This window comes from Lipotes vexillifer, unplaced genomic scaffold, assembly GCF_000442215.2.
Source record: "Lipotes vexillifer unplaced genomic scaffold, Lipotes_vexillifer_v1.1 scaffold371, whole genome shotgun sequence".
In the NCBI taxonomy this organism is placed as follows: domain Eukaryota; kingdom Metazoa; phylum Chordata; class Mammalia; order Artiodactyla; family Lipotidae; genus Lipotes; species Lipotes vexillifer.
In genome coordinates, this window is record NW_006786304.1 from 1,373,974 (window position 1) to 1,395,456 (window position 21,483).

Genomic DNA, 21,483 nt, shown 5'->3' on the forward strand with positions numbered 1-21,483 from the left:
CAAGCATTGGGCTCTTCTAAGCTCAGGGCTCTGTGACTGCATGAATCACATGTCCCTCCTGGGGACAAAGGAGAGGTGCTGCTCGGTGTTATGGAAACTTGTGATAGGTGGTTTTGATCTAACCTATGAGGTTTTTCCAGAGGAAGGAAACCTGGCCAGAAGCTACTCTGAAGGATGAGTGGAGCTGTGTCAGTGGAGGGGGAGAGGGAACGTTTCAGATAGAGGGAGCATGGAGAAGTCAGAGGAAATAAAGCTGAAGTGTCTGGAGCACAGAAAGCAAGGAGTCCTGTGGGGTGAGATGAGGCTGGAGGACGAGGTAGGGGCCAGATGATGCAGGGTCTTATGGGTCTTACAGGCTCACAGTATGAAGTTTTGCCTTTATCTGAAGCCCAACGAGAAGCATTAACGTGTTTTCTGCAGGGGATGGCATTTCTAGTGCACCCTCCCAGAACCACCACGAGTACAGGAGACTATACGTATTGGTCAGCTGAATGAAGGAATGAAAGAAAAACAAAACCACCAACTGGTCTCTAGTTCTTTCCTGATAGAAACCATAATTTCGAGAGGCAAGGGTGGGTGCTGGGTTTCTATCCGTGGAGAAACACTGTGTAGGCTGAACTCTAACGTCTTGCCTGGCCCTGATATTTATTTTCTGCATGCAACTTTCCTGCTGTTCTAGAGGACTCCCTAGAAACTCCAAAGAGAAACAGCAAGAAAGCCAGGAAGAAAAAGTATCCAGGTCTATTTAAGTTCAAGGTGCTATTTGACCATGTCTGAGAAAAAGGGTTTCATATCAACTAGTCCCTGGGTGTTTCCTCTGGGTTTTGCAAAGCACTGAGAGAGCCTTCTGCACAAACACAGGAGTTCCGGGGGGGGGGAAAAAAAAACTGGAGGGGGAGAAAAAGGGTGACTAGGAAATGCAAAATCTTGGCCGCTCTTGGGTAGCGGTCCTGAAGAGGTGTGACCTAGGGCTCTGCTCACAGGGGCCTCAGGGAACTGGGCACTCGCTCTCAAGGCTGCTCCTTTCCTGGCTGGATGGTTTTGGTTTCAGCCAAGTTCTTTCCTCAGAGTCTGTTTAATTTTCACCCACTAATCCAAGCTCTGCCCTCTGATTCTGTGGGGAACAGGTCAGCTCCAGCCACGTGGGTCTTTTTCTGCTTCTTTCAACTGCCAAGTTTATTTCTGCCTTAGGGCCTTTACCATTGCCTCCACCTGGAATGTTCTTTTGCCCCGATTTTTACATGGCTGATTTCTTAACATTCCGCGCTTAGCTTAAATATAATCTCCCTAGAGGCCTTTCCTGACTACCTGATCTAAATAAGCACATTCTTTGTCACATCCCCATATCCTTTATCAGCATCTGAAATCTTTATCTTTCTTTCTTCCTTCCCTTCCTTCTTTCCTTCCTTCCTCTCCTTCTCTCTCTCTCTCTTTCTTATAAATATAAACATAAGGAGAGGGATTTTTGTCTCTCTCTTTTTTTTTTTTTTGCAGTACGCGGGCCTCCCACCGCCTTGGCCTCTCCCGCCGCCGTGGCCTCTCCCGCCACGGAGCGCAGGCTCCGGACGCTCAGGCCCAGCGACCATGGCTCACGGGCCCAGCCGCTCCGCGGCACGTGGGATCCTCCCAGACCGGGGCACGAACCCGCATCCCCCGCATCGGCAGACAGACTCCCAACCACTGAGCCACCAGGGAAGCCCTGTCTCTTTTATTTATTGCTATATCCTGGACTGACTTATCCATCAGGTAGCGTAAGCACAGTGCCTAGAGCTGGTGCTACTTTTAGGGGCTTATGAGAATGTTTTAATTTCTTTTCAAACCAGAAGAGAAATAAATGAATATAATTCAACTTGGATTATAGTCATATTTACACCAGTGCTGTCATAAACTATAATTTTTAATGTGTTTTAAAAAATATTTTATTTATTTGGTTGCTCTGGGTCTTTTGCGGCACGTGGTCTCCTTAGTTGCGGCTTGCCAGCTCCTTAGTTGTGGCATGCAAACTCTTAGTTGCGGCCTGTGGGATCTAGTTCCCTGAACAGGGATTGAACCCAGGCCCACTGCATTGGGAGCACAGAGTCTCCCTTTGGAGAATGATCCCTCCCCACTCTCAGTCCATATGGTTCAGAGAAGCTGACCCCAACCTCCCCTTCCACTAGGGAGCACTGAAGCAAGGTCTAGCCAAGAAGTCAAGTGATTGGTTCAGGACTGCTGTTGTAACCTAGGCTTGACCAATCAGAGTCAACGGATCCTGGAAAGAGACTCTCTGCTAGGCTTGTCAAGTTGGCAGGATATGGACCTGGAGTGGCTGGGATCCATCTTGCCCTCACAAATGGAGAGCCAACACAGACAAGAGCAGAGCAAAGAGAGGCAGATTCCTGGCCATATCATTTAACTTCTCAACTAGAACCAGCCAAGCCCGATGCCCCGGAATTTTTTGTTTAAAGGATCCAATAAATCCCCTTTTACACATAAGCCAGTTTTAGCTAGGTTTCTGTTAATTGCAACTAAGAGTCTTTATTAATACAAAGACCCCACATCTAGAAAGGGGGGAAAGAGAATGCAATGTTGGTGACCTCTGGAATTCCAGGAGGAAAAGGCAAGCGAGAGAGGCATTCTTCGTTTTCTTCATTTGCCCCTTCTCAGCACAGTACCTAAGTAGAGAACCTGAACAAAGCAGACACTTATTTTTGGAGTTAATAAATGAAGACATAGGTGGGCGGGAAGTCACTGGGGAAGACAGTGGGGAATAAGATGAACTCTGGCTCTCTTCTTTATCCAGACTTTGGAGGAAGGGAGAAATCTGATCCAACCCTCAATCTGCTAGGAAAATCCCCTCTATAAGCTTCCTGACACTTAGTAGGTGTTTGATGGCAAAATGAATATGTGAATAAAAGAAAGGAAGGAAGGGCATTTAAGAAAATCAGAATGTCAAAACCTGCAAGGGCTTAGAGATGATATTTGCCAACTACCTCAGAGTTCTCTCATCTTGAAATGGCGGTAATATTCGCACCTACTTCCTCGTGGAGTTGTGAGGATTAAAGGATTTTATACAAACAAAAGGCTTAGCAAAAAGTCTGGCAAACTAGTAAATGCTCAGTAAACACTACTGTTACTATTACTCAACCAGAGTGGCTGGAGCTGTAAGGGAGGTGGGCCGGGCGAACACTTACCTGTCCCTGGGACCCAGGAAGTTGGTCCTGGGCTGTTCAGGGGAACACAAGTGCTTGCTGGAATCCCACATCTGCAAAGAGGGGAAAAGAAAGAATTATTAGTGACCTCTGGGATTCCAGGAGGAATGCACAGCTTGACAGGGAGCCTCATTTTCCCCATCGTACTCCTTTGAGCACTCAGATCCCAAAATAAGTCCCCAGTCCCCATAATCACAGGTCAAGAGACCAAATTAAAACGCCCAAACTCTAAATTGAAGTCCATGAATCTCAAATTGCAAATTGGGGCCCGTAAATCATGATCCAGACCTAAAACTAAAAGGAGAAGATTCCCAAACTTTGACTTCAGAACTTCAGTCTAACAGTGAAATGTCAGACCCTGCAATGGGAACCACATCTGAAAACTGTGGCTTGAGATCTCTAAACTGTGATATTAAGATACTAAAACTATGTCTTTAAACTCCCAAAGTGAGGACCTAGAACATAAAAAGGAGCCCTTCCCAAACCTAAACGCCCTAAACTCTAATACTGAGATGCTCTAGACACCCAAACTGTTAATTTCTGATCTCCAAATATGAACCCAATCCTAGTATTAAGAAAACAGACCAGGGCTTCTCTGGTGGCTCAGTTGTTAAGAATCTGCCTGCCAATGCAGGGGACATGGGTTCAAACCCTGGTCTGGGAAGATCCCACATGCCCTGAAGCAACTAAGCCCGTGTGCCACGACTACTGAGCCTGCGCTCTAGAGCCCATGAGCCACAACTACTGAGCCCGAGTGCCACAACTACTGAAGCCCGCATGCCTAGAGCCCAAGCTCCGCAACAAGAGAAGCCACTACAATGAGAAGCCCGCGCACCGCGACGAAGAGTAGCCCCCGCTCGCCGCAACTAGAGAAAGCCCACGCACAGCAACGAAGACCCAATGCAGCCAAAAATAAAAATAAATTATTTAAAAGAAGAAAAAAACACAGACCACAAACTTTAATATTGAGAACCCAAACCCTAAAGTAAGAAATCCAATCTCCCCAAAGCAAACCTCAGCCCCCCAAATTGACCTCAGATCCTAAAACAAAGACCTCTAGATCCCCAAACTGTCACTTCAGACCCTCAAATTGTGACCCCCAACCCTAAACTGAGATCTCACCTGTGACTTCCACTCTGAAACCCAAACTCTAAAATGGAAGCCTCATACTCAATGTGGGGGGACTGCAGGCCCTAACAATTCTCAAAGTTCCAAACTGTGACTCCAGACCCTAAATCTCATACCTCATACTCTACATTGAGATTCTAGACCCTAAATCTACACTGAAGCTTCAATCCTCCCAAATTAGACCCCGGACCCCCAAAATGCTATCCTAGACTTCCAGATCCCCAGACTAGGATCTCTGATTCCAACAGGAAAGCTTCCAGCCACAAAGCCCAAGACCTTCAGATTTCCAAAACGAGTTCTCTCCAGACACAAATCCCGAGACCCCAGATCCTAACTTGTGACCCCCAAATCCCCAACACTATTCAGAGACTTCGTATCTCAAACTTGAGCGTGGATCCCCAAACCTAGGCCCAGCCTCAAACCCAAACTCCGGCTCTGCTGCTCGGGTCCTGCCTCCCCGGGCCCAGGACTTGGGACCCAGTCACCCAAGGCACAACCGCCCTCCCGCCTGCCTGAAACTCCCAGAGGGAGGCCACGACCACAAAGTGGACCCCAGGCTCCCCTCTGGCCGTCTAGTCACCCGACCCGTTCCCCTTGGCCTCCAGCACCCGCCTCAGGACGTGCACAATGGCGTGAGCAGCCCCCTTCTGGTTTTGCGCCAGCCCCACACTTGGGAGCCCGATCAGACATTGTCTCGTGCTGGTCCCCGTAGGCCGGCTGCGTGCGCGAACCTCAGGCCGGCCTCAGCCACCACGTTCCAGGCGTGAGGTGGACGCGAATCCCCTTTGGCGCGAGGCTTCTGCGCGAGGCCTGAGGAGGCGAGCAAGAGCGACCTCTTGAGGCCAGGCCACGCCCTCAGCAGTTCCCGCCAAGACGTGCTGGGTGTGAGACTGGAGAGGGGAAACAGCAGGGTTCGAGTGGCCGTGCGCACGCGCGCCTGGGGAAGGCCCTGTCTTCCACCACAGAGCTAGCCTGGCCTCGCGCCTCCTGACACAGTCTTTGCCGGTGCGCGCCAAAGTGCCGACCAATCAGCGCTCGCTCAGCTGCCAGCTTTTTCGACAGGTGTCGCCCCTCAGGCCCCCGCCCCCAGACCACTTCTGAGGTCCTGAGCCAGTGGAGCCTAATGAGGAGGCGGGGTCTCCCTAACTGCCAATTCTCCGGAAGCAAGGGAGATGTGACCAGTCTCCCTCCCCAACTTCAGGTGCCCCGTTGCCAACTTTTCCCTTTAGCGCGTGTCTAATGAGGGCCTATGCCAAGCGCTATGCTAGAAGTTGGGAATTTAGCCAAAGTCTTCCCAGTGCAGTTGGGAAGGCTCACAGACCGTGAGAATCTAGTGAGGCAGAGGCTGCATTAAAGAGAGATAAATTGAGAAAAGATTCAGAGGAGGGCCATTAGAATCGAGCCTTATTAGCAGTTCCCCTCATGAAGTTGTTATGTTCCTTAATATAGCAAACTTACAATTTTAGAAAGTTCACTCTCATGGCCCGTGAGGAGGATGGACAGGAAAATATAGCTTAAGGGGAGACGATCTAGCAACCTAGTGGAGAGCAGAGGCCCTGGGGTCCAACACATTTCAGTTCAAATCACTTTATTGCTGTGTTCCCCTGGAGAAGAATCTCAATCTCTTTCTGCCTTAGTTTTTATAAATTTGGGATAATTCTTGGGTTCTGTGCAGAGTGTCTGGCATATAATTAACATACAATAGATATTTACTCAACATTTATTTACACTCTTCTGTGTGCTTGAACAAGATACAAAAAGGTGCCTGTCTTCGTGAATCTTCTAACTATGATATGTACAAATTTCTAGTGCATGGAGCTATCCTCCCTCCTAAAGCTTAAGTCTAATTTCCTTATTTGTAAATTAGGAGGTGGTGGTAAGAAAACCAGGGGAAAAAATGGATGGGAAAGTGTTTGAGAAAGTACGAGGCACTGTTAATTATTATGTTAATCAGTTTAAGTAAATCGGTAAACTTGCTCTTCCCACCTCTCCACCCCTCACAAGAACTGCCCCTTTGCAGTTTTCTCAATCCCTTTTCCAAGGGCCCCGGGCCAAAATGGAGGAGGTTGCTCTCCAACTCCCAGTGCGCCTGGCGGGGGCGCTCTGTGCGCCTGCGCCGTCAGGCCCCCTCTCTACCTCCTGGGAGTTAGAGTCGTTCTTTTCCTCAGCCCGCCCAGTTTGCTTCCTTCCCCACCTCCAAGCTTGACCGTGCTGCCTTCTGGGAGTTGTAGTCCGTGGCCGCCCGGACTCCAATTCCCAGCGGGCTTCGGGGCGGGAACCCGGAAGGGGAGGCTGGAGAGGAGCGAGTGGGGGAAACCCGCGTAGCCGAGGGAGCTGCAGCGCGGGGAGATGGTGAGAACCCCGAGAGGGGGCCGGGGGCGCTTGAGAACCCGGGCGGGGGTTCGGGACCCTGTGGCGAGAGGGAAGAGGCAGGGGCTAAAGAAGGGACTGGGTGAGGGGAGATCGCTTGGGGGAGGGGATTGGGAGAAATGGGAGCCGGAGGGAATAGTAGAAGAATGGGGGCTGGGGATGGGTCTTGAAGGTGGGGAGAGAGTCGAGCTTTGGGATTGATTGTGAGGGAGCTCAGAGCTGGGGAAATGAGTCCCGAGCTGGAGAAGGGGCTGGGCGTCCTGGCAGAGGCCCTGAAGGGGGCAATTTCGAGGGGTTTAGCGTAGGGGATGTGGAAAGGCATGGGAGTCAGTGCTAGATGAATGAGGGGGTCTGGAGGCTTCGAGGCAAAGGCCAGCTGTGGATGCGGTGGGTTGGAGCTTCTGTATCGGATTGGGGGCAGGAGGGCAAGCTGAGATGGTGGAAAAGAGAAATCAGTGATAGAGTGGTGTGTAGGTTAGGATACAGAACTGTGGGTGAAGTGCGGAGCATGAGATGAGGGGCCTGCCTGTAGCGATAGTTTGCTTAGTCCAGCCAGAGACTCCCGATAAACTGGACAGTCACAGAACTGTAGGATAATATGGCCAGCAGGGGCCATAAAGACGACCTTTTGCACTCTCGTTTCTCCAATGGAATTAGAAAAGTGTAGCGGATTATGTGTATGGACATTCCAGCATTCAGATCTTTTCTTCTGCTACTCCTTTGTGACCTGGGCAAGTGTCCCCTCTCTGAAACTCAGTGCCCTTATCTATTGTGGGAACAACATGCCACTGAGAAGAGAGGAGGCTTCCTAAGATCGTCATCCCGGCTCGGGGTAAGTCCTTAGTCTAAGAGCTGTTGGTGGGCAGTTCCCCACCCCAGGAATGTGACTGGGTCACAGGTGCTAATGGATTCCCTCGTTTTTTAGTCCAGCCCCAGGGGCGTTATCTCAAACCCTGGCACTGAGCTGGGCACACCCCAGCTCAGAAACATGCGGGAGCGGGAGGGGGGGCTTCCCCACAGTCGATTCCAGCTAACACTTATTGTTTAGGAAGTGCCTGGCCCTGTTCTTAGCTACTTGTATGTATTAAGTCCTTTAATTCTGACAACACCCCTAAGTTGTAGGTTCTGTTGTTTTCTCCATTATACAGAAAGGAAGCAGAGGCACAGAGAGGTTCAGCAACTTTCCCAGGGTCATCCAGCATTAAACGATAGACTCAGGATTCCAACCTAGACATCCTGGCTCAGAATCCGTGCTCTCCCCACTGTAATTTAGTCCCCTCTCCTTGTAATGAAGTACGATGTCATGAGTAGGGCAGAGACTTGAGAACTGAAGCAGTCCTCAGTTTGAATTTTAGTTCTGCCATTTACTTGCTGTGTGACCTTGGGCAAGTCTTTTGGCCTCTCCTCAATTATAAAATGGGATCAGAACCCCTAGGAAGGTTAGAGGGTTCGGGCAGGTAAGCACGTGAAGTGCTTGGAGTAAGTGCTTTATACACCTGAGTTGTCGTTTTTTTGGAATGGGAATGGGAAACACAGACCTGAGAGAGGGCAGTAGAGAAGGACCAGTGAGGGAGACATCAGCCAGGCTGCCTTTCCTTTCTCTCCCAGGTTCCTCCCATATCCTGACTCTTGTAGTTACCCACCCTCTACCCCTGGGCACCCAAGCCCAAGGGTGACTCCCCGAGGGGGTGCTCAGAAAGTCAGTCTGTCCCCATTCCCATTCCTAGCCCCAGCCAAATATAAATATTTCACTTGCCAATGCCCAGCCTGGCCCAACTCCAGGTATTTCTCTGAATATGAAATATTTCTAACAACTCTGTGCTTTTTTCTCCCAACTTTTTGGTCATTAGGACCTCACTGGGCAGTTTGGCAACTTTGTCAGTCATTTTGAAACAGTTTGGTTCATTTGTCTTGAGGCTTCCAGAGTTTATCCCATAAATTGTCTGACCCTGATAGGAAAGCTTATGGTTAATAGCATCAGCATCAGATAGGACCACGTTCCTGTCCCGCACCTCTGCTGCTGTGTGTCCTTGGCCAAGTTGCTTTCCCCCTCTGGGCCTTAGTTTTCTCATATGTAAAATGGGGCCACATTCCAGCCGTGAGGCTCTTGTAAGCAGTTGATGAGGTCACATGTATAAAACGCCTAGTGCATATTAAGCTCTTAATAAGTGTGAAGTATTTTGATTAATTTTATTCTTTCAAGAAAAATTTATTGAACATGTGCTCCGGAACCAGAACACCCAGATTTGAATCCTGGCTCCATCACCCACCAGCTATGTGACTTTGGACAAGTCACTTAACCCCTCTGGACCTCAGTTTCCTCTTCTGGAAAATGGGGGTTCATCCCTTGAGTAGTCCACCACGTTGATAGAGCACTTACTATGTGCCAGGGCCTGTACCAGGTACATTTTTGTCTCCAGGTCTCCTGTTAGTTTGGGGAAAAGTTGCCAACCTCTTACTCTTCCCTGTACCAGTTTGTCACATCTGGGTGCCCCGGGGTGATGTGACACCTTTTTCCCCCTTTATTTGTTTCTCTTAGAAAATGTGTCTCCTTTCCAAGTTATTTTGCCTTTTCTTCAAATCTTAAGTGTGTTTTCAGCCTGTGCTTATCTGAAGCTTACTCATACAAAATATTTTTTTTATCATCGCGAATGGTATATATCTAGCAGCTCTGGTAAAGCTGCATTATTCCTAAAAGCACAGGTTTTCTCAAAGACTTGGCTTGTCACCTGCTCCTGACGCCTCAATTAAGATCATAACCCCCGCTTTACACTCCTCATCCCCCTCACTTGGTATATTTGTTTCCCTGTAGCACCTTGAAAATTACTATCTATTCCTTGTGCCCTCTCTCCAATCCATGAGGACAAGGAATTCTGTCTCCTGTGCCCTGCATGTCCCCGATGCCTGGAACAGTGTCTGGCACCCAGTAGCTGCTTGTAAATTCTGTTTAATACTAGGTGAGACCCAATACCCAACAGTAAGAAAGGCATGGCCATATTTTGATTATTGTGGGGGACAAGGATCGGTTTCATTTCAGAATGTGAAATAAAGAGAGATGGCTTTGGCTCCATCAGTGATAACCCTTCAGCAGTCTCACTTTTTTTTTTTTTTTTTTTTTTTTTTTTTTTTTTTTTTTTGGGTGCACTGCACAGCTTGCGGGATCTTAGTTCCCCGACCAGGGATTGAACCTGTGCCCCATGCAGTGGAAGCGGGGAGTCCTAACCACTGGACCGCCAGGGAATTCTCTGTCTCACCTTTTCTTAATAATCCTGGTGCCTTCGTATTGAACCTCTCCTTGGTGCCTCGCTGGCAGTGAGCGCTCTACTGGGTTGGTCTCAGTGAATCAGCAGCGAACCCATGGGTGGGTACTGTGATTATCTGTATTTTTCAGTGGGGGAAACCAAGGCACAGAGGGATAAAAACCCTGCCTACGGTCACACCCCTAGAAGTGGGAAAGCTGGGGTGCTCGGAGGCCCTGTCTGGATTCTGTCTGCACCCCGGATCTCTAGATCCTGAGGATTTGGGTGATTCCTACCATCAGCTGTTAGTCAGAAAGGGAAACTTGAGAGGGGGAGAGAGACCAGCAGACCCTGAGTCCAAAAAGCCAATAACAGGACATGGATGGATCAGGGTTGCGGACAAAGTAGTAGTGGGGGTGACGGGGTAGAGACAGTGGAGGATAGAAAGAGCAGGGCCAGGAGCAGAGCCCCGGGGTCCTGCCACTGATGCCTGTTTGGCAGTGGGCAAGTGCGTTCCCTGGGCACCACTCTGTGCCCAGTCCTGTGCTGGCACGACCCTGACCTCCTGGACCATGGGATGGAGGTACCCCAGGGTGGGGGGAGGGGGTATCCCCTGACTCAGCGTGGGGGAGTCAGGCATCTGCTTTTTATCCTTTCCTTCCTTCTTTGGCTTATTCTGTGGTTGCTACTGTTTCCAGCTTCTCAAGTCGCAGGCTCAGCTTGTTAATTGTCAGCCTTTCTCCTTTCTCTGTGCATTGCCAGAAGCAGGTTCTCCCTCCACCTGCTGCACAGCTGTCCTCCTTGGAGCTCCCTTTACCTTCATCTGGGGATTCCTTCCTTTTGCCTTTTTCTGGGCTAGATCTTATTTCTTTGATCTGATAGCTTCCTTTTTCTTGGTTTATTCCTTCCTGTGGTGAAGCAAATCCTCCAGTAGCTTTCTGAGAAACGGTTCCTGGGCATGTTTTGTTTGTTTGTTTGTTCATTTTGTTTTGCCAACTTGCACCTCTCATGGAAGAATTTTAAACAGGGGAGTGCTGTGGTCTGATTTGTGTTTGGAAAGCTCTCTGTGGCTACCATGGAAAGGATGGAGCCGGAAATGCTAAACCAGGCCAGGGAGCCACGTGCGGAGGCTGGAGCAGCTGTACCTTTGAGGAGAGGTCCCAGCCTTCCAGAAATCCAGAGGATGAAGGGGAGAGAGGCCCTCACCCAGGTCATTGTCATTCAGCAAAGGCAGGTGACAGGTGCTGCCAGAGGAGGCCTGAGGAGGAAGAGATCCTGTGTAGCTTAGGATGGCACCAGCACATCTCCTGGAGGAGGTGGCATCCTACCTTGGTCCTGGGAGCAGGATTTCCACCGGTGGACTTGGCTGGACTAGCTAGTTTTTCACAAGAGGTCCCCAGTAGCAACTGTGCAGAAGGCAGAGAGTATGGCAGTGTTAGGGGTTTGTTCAAACAAATATGCACTGCACACCTGTGATGTGCTTGGGTGTTGCTTCTCACACTTAATTGTGCTTGCAGTCCCCCAGAGAGCTTGTTGAAGTGCACATTCTGATTCAGTGGGTGTAGGGCAGAGCCCAAGACTGCATTTCTAACACACTCCCAGCGGCCGCCGCTCTGGGGACCACACTAATAGTAGCCAACCGCTCGGTGCTGTTCTAAAAGCTGGCGACACAGCAGTGGGAAAAAAAACTAGGCAAAAGTATCAGCCTTGGGGGAGCTTTCATTTTAGTGAGGGGAGCAGACAATAAACTTTATAAAGTTTATAGTGTATTAGATAGTAACACATGCTAGGGAGAAAAGTAAATCAGAGAAGGAGAGTGTGTATGTCTGTCTGTGGCAGGGGCTGCAGTTTTCAATCAAGGAGGGTCTTGTGAACAATAAAGTCCTACTGTATAGCACAGGGAACTCTATTCAATATCCTGTGATCAACCATAATGGAAAAGAATATGAAAAAAGAATATGTATGTATGTATAACTGGATCACTTTGCTGTACAGTAGAAATTAACACAACATTGTAAATCAACTAGACTTCAATAAAATAAGTTAAAAAAAAAAAAAAGGAAGGTCCCATGAAGGTGATCTGAGGAGAGGGTGAGCCCTGTGAATACCTGGGGAAGAGTATTCTAGGCATAGGGAACAGAGAGTGCAAAGGCCTTGTGGACTGAACAAGATGATCCAGGAACAAGATGATCCAGGAAAAGTGCTCCGTATACTCAATGAATGAGCTGCTTGCCCTCTGGAGTCAGCCAGACTCTTGGAGTCAAAGCTCAGCCAGACTCTTGGAGACAAAGCTCAGCCACAGAGCTGCGTCCGACAGCAATTACTTAGCCCTTCTACGCCTCCACTTCCTAATCCCTGAAACGAGATGAAAAATAGTAAGATGATGTGAGAATTAAATGAGTTAATATTTGTAAAGTACTCACAGCAAAGCCTGGCTCACGGTGAGTGCTCCAGTGTTAACTGCTGTTGTGATCATTTGCTCTGTAATATATTCATGTTGGCCATGATTGTTTATTTGGACGTCTGCCCCCTTTCCCATGAGCTCTGTCTGGTGAACTCAGTGTCATCTCTGTATCCCCAGCATCCAACCCAGGGCCAGCACACAGGAGGACCTCTGAATGTCAGATGAGGGATATAAAACTGGATTCTCTAATTGTCGGGGGCATTCCAGCAAGGGTGCTGGTTGTGGGGTTCAGGTCCTTACTGATTTTATCTTTTCAACCAATGTCTTATGGAGAGATATATTAAGGTGTCCCATTACATTTGTGGATTTGCCAAACTGTTTGTCATTCTGTTGTTTTGTGCTTTGTATATTTTGAGGCCATAGTATTAGGAGCACGTATGTTGAGAACTTTTGTGTATAATGGGTCAGTTTGTTTTGTCACCATCTTTGTCCCTAATAATACCTTTTGCTTTTGTCTGTTGTTACTGTTTTTTTTTTAAACAGCAATGTCACTCCTCTCCTTGACTCTTGGTTCATATTTGCCTGATCAGTCTTTTCCCATCTTTTTATTTTCAGTCTTTCTGGCTTCTGATGTTTTACAATAAATGGATCTTCACGGAGCATTCTCTAAAAGCTGTCTTAGCGTAGGGCTTTGTGCTGGGCTCAGTGTGTGAAAGTTAGAAAATTCTGCCCCAGTGACCTCGGACACAGATAGAATACTTGGGTGTGAAACAGAATTTACACTGTCAGGCTGCATGGAGTTTATGACATGGAGCCTCTGGAAAAGGAGCTTTGATCCATTCAGTCCCATGCTGGGCAGTGTTGCTGGGGTCACCATGATGAGCATGATACCTCTGACCCTTCCTCCCTCCTCTCCTCCCGGGGGTTCACTCTCCAGTGGGGGAGACAGATCCATCTCTAGACAGTGATGACTCGAGTGGGCAGGGCTGGGACTTGGGAACCCGGAGGTCCCCCTCTGGGCAGTTCGGAGGTTTCCAGGAAGGGAGCTCGGGGAAGGCCTCTCTGTTAAAGATACAGGCCCATTAAAGTTACATTTGAGCAAAGACCCAAATGATAGAAGGGATTGAACCATGTGGAGATCTGGGGGCAAAGCATTCCAGTCAGAGGAAACAGCAGATGCGAAGACCATGGAAGGAAAGAGCTTGGTGACTCTGAGAAATAGATAGCAAGGAGGCCAGTGTGGGAGCCCAGAGGTGGAGCCTGACCCAGCCTGGGAGGTTAGCTTCCTGGAGCAGGGGATGGCTGAGCTGAGACCCCAGAGAATATATAATTAAACAACAGAGCGCAGCAATCTAGAATCAGATTCCCTGGGTTCATACCCCTACTCGAAGTCAAACCAGTTATGTGTGACCTTGGGCTAGTTAGGCAACCTGTCCTGCCTCAATTTCTTCATCTATACAATGGAGATAGCTCCTGTCGAGGATCAGACAGGGCCCCAGTATCCTAACTACTCTTTATGCCAGATCAGGTGCTTACCTGGGTCCACTGGGGGTGTGGAAGAGTGGGGAAGGACGAGGCTGGACCAGTGGGGTATCTGGGCTTTTTCCCAAGGGCACTGGGGAGTTATGGTAGGTTCTGAGAAGGACAGGGACAAGGGCAGGTTTATACTTTTAGAAGACCCTTCTGGCTGTGATGTGTGGGATGGTTGGTAGCAGGCAGGGTGGTGGGGATGGACAGATGCCTGCAGTGGGGCCACCTTTGAGTGTCTCTTGAGTCCGCCTGGCACTGAAAGGATCTAGGCCAGTGCTGTTCAAGAGAAATATAAACTGAGCTTACGTGCAATTTAAAATCTTCTAGTAGCCACATTTAAAAAGTCAAAAGAAGGAGATGAAGTTAATTTTAAGTATTTTAACTCAATTATATCCTAAATAGTATCATTTTAACAGGTAATCAATATTAAAAAACCATTATTGAGGTATTTCATAGTCTTTTATTGTACCAACTCAGAGTCAGATTTGCGGCTCCTGGTTGGAAGGGCTGGCCGGAGAGGTCCTTTTGGCCACACGGCCTGAGCCTTGAATGCCAGGCCCAGAGGCTTGGACTCAGTGCCGCGGGAGCCATCGCAGGGCTCTGCCCATTTGTTTTTCAGGGTTAGGTGATCCCGCTGCCCAGTTTCCCCCGCAGGAAATCTCGCCCCCCAGGGCTCCCTACCAAAGCTAGGCACTTTTAGACCCCCTTCCTTCCTCCCTGGAGTCTCAATCCCTAAACTGCTTGGGCCTTTAAATCTCAACTGTCAATCAAGGCTCCTGTTTAGAGGAAACATCGTAATAAACCTCTCCTTGAATGCCGTGGCCTAGGTCCTGACCTTGTCCCTCCGTTTAGCAGGAAGTTGGGAGTTGTTCCACGCTCTCTTGCACTCGGCTGTTTCCACACCCCCCTTCGTCACCTCTCGCCTACTCCTCCCTCTTCGAAGTTGGGCCCCTTCGCCAAGGCCTTCCTTATATGGGCATGGCCCCGAACGGCCGCCGCTCATTGGCTGGGGGCCTCACGCGCGCGTGTGTCAACAAAGGGGCGGAGGGAAACTAGTCGGGTGCCCGCCCGCGCGACAGCCGGAGGGAAGGAGCGAGGGGGCGGGCCCTCTTCCCACTCGTGCGCACGCGTGTGTGCAGCCACTTTCTCCCGCCGTAGGGGGCGGGGCTCGCCGGTGGGGGCGCCTTGGGGGCGTGTCTCGGTTTCGAGGGTAGCCCCAGGGGTTGGCGGATTCCGGGGAGGCTATATTTGGGGGCTTGGGGACATTCTTGCGTGCGTGTGGGGATACTTTGGGGTTCCCTTGAGTTTAGGGGGCACCTTGGGATTCTGGTTTCCGTTCTGTTGTAGTGTGGAAGGTTCGGTTGTGTTGTAGGGGATCTCCCGTGTGGATTGGGGTGTTTGGTGGGTATAGGATTTGGGGAGCCACGGAGAGACTGAGAAGCAAAGAAAAGAGTCCAAGAATACCAATTCTGGACCCAGAATGCGTGGGCTTTCGGCTCTCGCGACTTCCTACCTGATTGTCTCCGGACACGGGATTTAACCTTTCTGTGCCTCATCTGGAAACAGGGACTGATAACACTACCTGTTTCCTAGGGACGGGGGAGGATTAGCAGGAGTTGTTAGAACAGTACCCAGTAAACTGCCAGCGAGCATGCCATAAGCTCATGTCTGCTTATTAACATTTTGTAAGGTTTCTTTGGGAGTGTTTTGGAGGTTCTTTTGGCTTTTGAGAAATATCTGGTTTGGGATTAGTTTTATGTGTTACGGAGATTTTATGCTTTAGTGAGTTGTTTTGCCGTTGGGGGGCTTCTGTGGAATTAGGGAATACATGTGGAGGTTTAGAAAGAGTTTGAGGTGAGTATAGGATTTCAGGAAACTGGTCTTTTGGGTCATCTGTGAGGTTGGGAAATTGCTGTGTGTGTTCGAGTTCTTGGTTAGGCATGGGATCTGTGAGGGGTTCTTTGAGATTGAGGCTTTCTGTGCTGGAGGGGATATTTTTAGGTTTGGAAGTTTAAAGCAGGATTTGAGAGGGTCTGGATATTTTACGTCAGGATTCATTTGCATCTATAGAGAATGAATGGCCTTTGATGTGGTAGCTTCTATTCCTGGACACTTTAGATGTGTTGGTGGTTGGTAAACTTAGCCTTCTGTAGGTTTTAGGGGCTGAGTGGCATTTTGTTGTTGTTGTTGTTGTTTTTTAAGCAAGAAACTGGCATTTCGGCAGGGGCTGTAAGTATTGGGGTAGGTGGGATTGGGGATTATGGGGGGCAAGGATTTTTAGGATTAGGACTTTCTGTTTCTGAGGTCTGTGGATGTTTGGAGGCTGTCTAGATCTTGAATGGCGTCTACAGGGTTATGAAGTAAATGGTGATTTAGTGGTGTCTGTGGTATTGCCTGAATTTAGAGGGACCATATATACTGCAGAGGTCAGCAAACTTTTTCCATAAAGGGCCAGATAATGAGTATTTTAGGCTTTGCAGGCCATATGTTCTCTGTTGCCACTACTCAACTCTGCCATGATAGCATGAAAGCAGTCATAACCATGAACATGTTCCAATAAAACTTTTATTTGCAGAGGCAGGCAGTGGGCCACATTTGGCCTGTGGCTCAAAATAGTCTGACCAGGAGTCAGCAAACTACTTTTACCAGTCTGTAAGCATGTGGAAGTTTTGATGTTTGAAGGGTATTTTGTTGTTTTTGGTTTTGTTTGTTTTGTTTTTTTAATTTATTTTTTTTTTGGCTGCGTTGGGTCTTCGTTGCCGCATGCGGGCTTTCTCTAGTTGCAGCGGGCGGGGGCTACTCTTCGTTGCAGTGCGCGGGCTTCTCGTGGTGGCTTGTCTTGTTGCAGAGCACAGGCTCTAGGCGCACGGGGTCAGTAGTTGTGGCACGCAGGCTCAGTAGTTGTGGCGCACGGGCTTAGTTGCTCCACGGCATGTAGGATCTTCCCAGACCAGGGATCGAACCCATGTCCCCTGCATTGGCAGGCGGATTCTTAACCATTGGGCCACCAGGGAAGCCCTGAAGGGTATTTTGGTTTCAAGATGTCTGGAGGGAAATGGGCCAGGGAAGGATTGAGACTGAGGGATTGAGACTCTTGGTCCTGCAGTGGAACGTGGTCGTGTCAGAGTCATTAGCAAAATTGCTTCCAGATTAGGTCACACACACAAAGTCACTGCAAAATAAAACGGTCACTATTGCAAGCCCTAAATTGGAAAGTCTGGAAAACAAGTTTGAGGGCCTGGTGTTAACACTATATAAGCCTTCCCTACTCTGAGCCTCAAACTCAGCAAGTTGTGAGCAACTTGAGGAAACTAGACTAGAAAGCCTTTCTCATCCCAGGGGTCTGCGTTTGTGCCTAAGGGAATTACCTGCACAGTCTTGGTGCAAGTGTGTGCATTTTTCTGGGTGAGGATACACAGCTTTAAGGGATCCTTCAAGAGCCTCACGACCCGAGCAAAGTGAGGAGCTGAATTCTTAAGGACCTCTCTGTCTCCGACCTCTGATTTTCTTCCCCTGCCCAGCCTACCTTGTTGCTTCCTCTGGGCTCAAGCCTCAGTAGCTGTGGGCAGGGCTGGGAATTCTTGTCTTTTCAGGAACTTGTTACTAGGTGAGCAAATAGAAAAAGGAGGAGCTGTCTGTCAGTTGGTACTTTCATTTCTGTTTAAAAAGTTATGGCAGCAGGAGACCTCTGGATTGTGAGTGAAACCAGTCAGGCTGTGAGATAGCGGAGGGTTGGAGCAAACTGCCAGCTCCGGTCACACTCTGAGTTTTACAGGAGCAGGTCCTATCCCCTCTGCAGCCTTCCATTTGCTCACCTGTGCCAGGGGTCGGGAACAGGATCTCAGTGGTCTAGTTTGGTCTGTCCCCTCAGGTCAGGAGATGTTGAGGTCAGTGGGGTACTGGGAGGGCAGGCCGTTCCCCAGCTCCCCAGCCTCCTCTTCCCTGTCTCCAGGTGGCCTGTGGAGCCCCCCACCGCCATTCAGGTCCTGAGATGTGGTGAACCCCCGCCTGTCTGCCACCATTCCCCAGAATGGACCGAGGGGGCCTCCTTCCCTTCCAGCTGTGGTGCCCCCGGCCCTTTGGCACCTACTCCCAGAACCAGCCGCGCCCGCCTTCCGCAGCCCTCAAGCCGTCAGCCTGCCCTGAGCCAGGTGGGGGGTCGGAGCCAGACCATGGCCCTGCCCACTCAGAAAACACACCCCCAGCCTTGGCCACGGAGGCTCCTGCCTCCCAGCCTGCCCCGCTCCTTTCAGCAGCCGCTGCCAGCGATGAGGGTCGAGTCCTGCTGGACACGTGGTATGTTATCAAGCCCGGGAATACAAAGGAGAAGGTGGCCTTCTTTGTGGCCCACCAGTGCGGTGGAGGCAGCCGGGCCAGCTCCATGAAGGTCAAGGGGCACTGGGGCAGTGACAGCTCCAAGGCCAAGCGGAGGAGGCGCTGTCTTGAGCCTACGAAGGCTCCTCCGGACCCAGGGGGACAAGACGGGCCCCCTGCTGCTGAGGGGGTCCCAGCCTCAGCCAGTGAGGATGTGGACCTGCTCTCTGTGGCCGAGATGGTGGCCCTGGTGGAACAGCGGGCCGCCCTGGCCCTGCAGAGCTACCCGCGCCCAAGCACCCCAGCGCCTGTGGTCTACGTGTCGGCCGAACAGGGTGGGCCTGCCAAGGGGCTGGGGTCCGAACGGAGGTCTGGTGGCGGGGACTGCAGCCGTGTGGCGGAGGCCGTGGCCCACTTCGAGGCTCAGCGGGACAACCCTCCAGCCAAAGGCCTCCGCAAGGAGGAGCGGCCCGGGCCAGGCCCTGGGGAGGTGCGCATCGCCTTCCGGATCTCCAATGGCCGAGAGCCCCGTGCACCGGATGGCAGCTTGCCCAACGGGAGCGGGGGCCGGCCAGGTTGTGCCTACCCTGGCAGCCCGGGTCCTGGGGCCCGGGCCAAGGACAAGATCACCTGCGACCTGTACCAGCTCATCAGCCCCTCTCGGGATGCCCTCCCCAGCAATGTGGAGTTTCTGCTGGCTAGGGCGGATGAAGCCAGCGAGGGTGAGACCCCAGCCCCTGCCAGGCCCGAGGACACTCCCCCGGCCCCCCCTCCACCCCCTGCCCGGGACTGTGGCGCATCAGGCTTCCATGTGGATGTGGTGGTGACGGGGGTGGTGGATGAGTGCATCTTCTTCGGCAAAGATGGCACCAAAAACGTGAAGGAGGAGACGGTGTGCCTGACTGTCAGCCCCGAGGAGCCACCCCCGCCCGGCCAGCTCTTCTTCCTCCAGCCCCGGGGGCCAGATGGGCCCCCCGAGCCGCCGCCAACTGACTCGCCCGCCACTGCACCCGGCCCGGACGATGCTGAGGGGACGGTGGACACCTCCCTGTGCCGCCTGTACCGGCACGTGTCGCACGACTTCCTGGAAATCCGCTTCAAGATCCAGCGGTTGCTGGAGCCGCGACAGTACATGCTGCTGCTGCCTGAGCACGTGCTGGTCAAGATCTTCAGCTTCCTGCCCACGCGCGCCCTGGCGGCCCTCAAGTGCACCTGCCACCACTTCAAGGGCATCATTGAGGCTTTCGGCGTTCGGGCCACAGACTCGCGCTGGAGCCGCGACCCGCTCTACCGCGATGACCCTTGCAAGCAGTGCCGCAAGAGATACGAGAAGGGCGATGTGTCGCTCTGCCGCTGGCACCCCAAGCCCTACCACCACGACCTGCCTTATGGACGTTCCTACTGGATGTGCTGCCGCCGAGCCGATCGCGAGACGCCAGGCTGCCGCCTGGGTCTGCACGATAACAACTGGGTGTTGCCCTGCAATGGGCCAGGCGGTGGCCCACCCCCACCCCCTCCCCCTGGGAGCCGAGGGTCAGGACTGGGTCACCAGCCCATACCCTCAGCCCAGGCAGCGTTGACCCCCCTCCAGAACTGTGATGGTGTTCAGGGGGATGACCCAAGAAAGCACTCTGATTGACCCCTACTGGTTTTCTACTCTTCAGGCCCTCAAGTAGGGTGTTTTTTTATCAGCATCTCAATATCGTCTCCATTCAGCCCCAGCGCCCTCCCTGCCACTCTTCATACCCCAGGGACCTACGAGCAGGGAGCAGACGGCAGCTAATTTTGGTACTACTTAAGGGTTCCCCCATTCTGGCCCCCTTCCGTTCCCTCCCCTCAGTTCTTTCTCTCTGGAGCTGTTTTTTTTTTTTTTCCCAAGAGGCTGCAGCACCCAGGGGTGGTACCCTTCCTAACCTACTACACCAGGGCTCACCTCCTCTTTAGGAATTGGGGCCATCAGATCAAAGATCACATTTGGCAGTTTTCATGGCCGCCTGCCATTTCTAGACGTTTTCCCCATTAAAACAATAAAAATCAGTTTTCTCCTTAACCTCAAGCTACCAGCCTCTCTACTTCCCCTAAAGGGGAAGAGGAGAAAAAAGTTGAAGTGTAGAAATTCTCCTCCTCCCAGTATTTAAGCTGTTGCCATGACTCTCCCCCTCCCCGCTGCAAAGAAGCTGTGAAGCCCTTTGCCTCGCTCTGGACAGCGTGGGGGGCCGGTGGGCAGGGACTGTGGCTTTGAATTTCTGGGTTGTTTTTCCTTTTACTCTGGGTACTTGTTCAGGTGTTGGGGTCTCTCCACCCCCCCATCCACATGTGTTTCTTTAGAAGCCTTTGGTCAACCAAGACCTTGACCTTCAGGCAGTTTGATCTGGGGTATTTTTGTTTGTTCTGTTTGAGATGTGTTTTTGTTGTTTTTTTGTTGTTTTGTCTTGGTTTCGGTTTTTCATCCTTGTGGTTCTGGAAAGCTTCTAATGTGTGGCATCTGACCAATTTTGAATTGGTCCTTTCTATAAAATCAGTATTTATAAGGCTGGGCCCAGACTGGTTTGTGTGTTGTTCAGGGAAGGGGTTTGGGAGAGAAGGGAGTCTTGGGCCAGTGCATGGTGAAATGGAAAAAGTTGAGAGAAGAATCCTTAGCCGAGTCCCCTAGCCTGAGATTATTTTTGACTCTTCATCTGTGTCGTTTTGGATTCGAAAACCTCAAAATAGTAGACGCTCAAACAAGGTAGTTTTTATTTCTTTAGAAACCCAGTGTTTGGCAGGTATGGTGGACCTGAATTCATCTGGAACCCAGGCTCCTTCTAGCCCACTATTCCATTATTCTTTGGCTGTGGCCCTCATCCTCGTGGTCCAAGATGGCTGCTGGAACTCCACCCATCACCATTTTGCAGGAAAGGAAGTCCCTTGCCTCCCAGAAGTACCGCAGTGTACTTCTCTGCACATCTTACTGGTCAGAACTTTAGCCACGTGGAAGGGCTGCAGAGGAGACTGGGAAATTCAGTCCTTTAGTTGGATGCATTATGCCCAACAAAAAACTCTTGCTAAAGATCCCTGTAATTAAAGCTTTAAAATATTCAGATAATTATTTACTAAAAGAAGGAAAAATGGATATCGAGCGGTGGCTAACAGTCTCTGACATTCTTATCAAGGAATCAAAATTTCCAGAGACTAGGCTATATCATAGCAGTTATTTAATACTTAGATTTTAGAATCAAAGAAACCTGGGTTTGAATCTTGGCTTGGTTTTGTGGGATTTTTGGTTTCCTATAGTGGGAAGGCCAGATTATTTGGACTCTCCTGCTGA

At 50.5% G+C, this 21,483-nt stretch overlaps 1 protein-coding gene across 1 annotated transcript; it reads left to right on the plus strand.

Moving 5' to 3' along the window:
* The first annotated feature begins 17,892 nt into the window (after nucleotides 1-17,892).
* On the plus strand, nucleotides 17,893-19,815 carry FBXO46 (F-box protein 46). Its single transcript, XM_007458677.1, has one exon. The coding sequence runs from the start codon at nucleotides 17,893-17,895 to the stop codon at nucleotides 19,813-19,815; it is 1,923 nt and encodes a 640-aa protein (XP_007458739.1).
* Nucleotides 19,816-21,483: the final 1,668 nt, after the last annotated feature.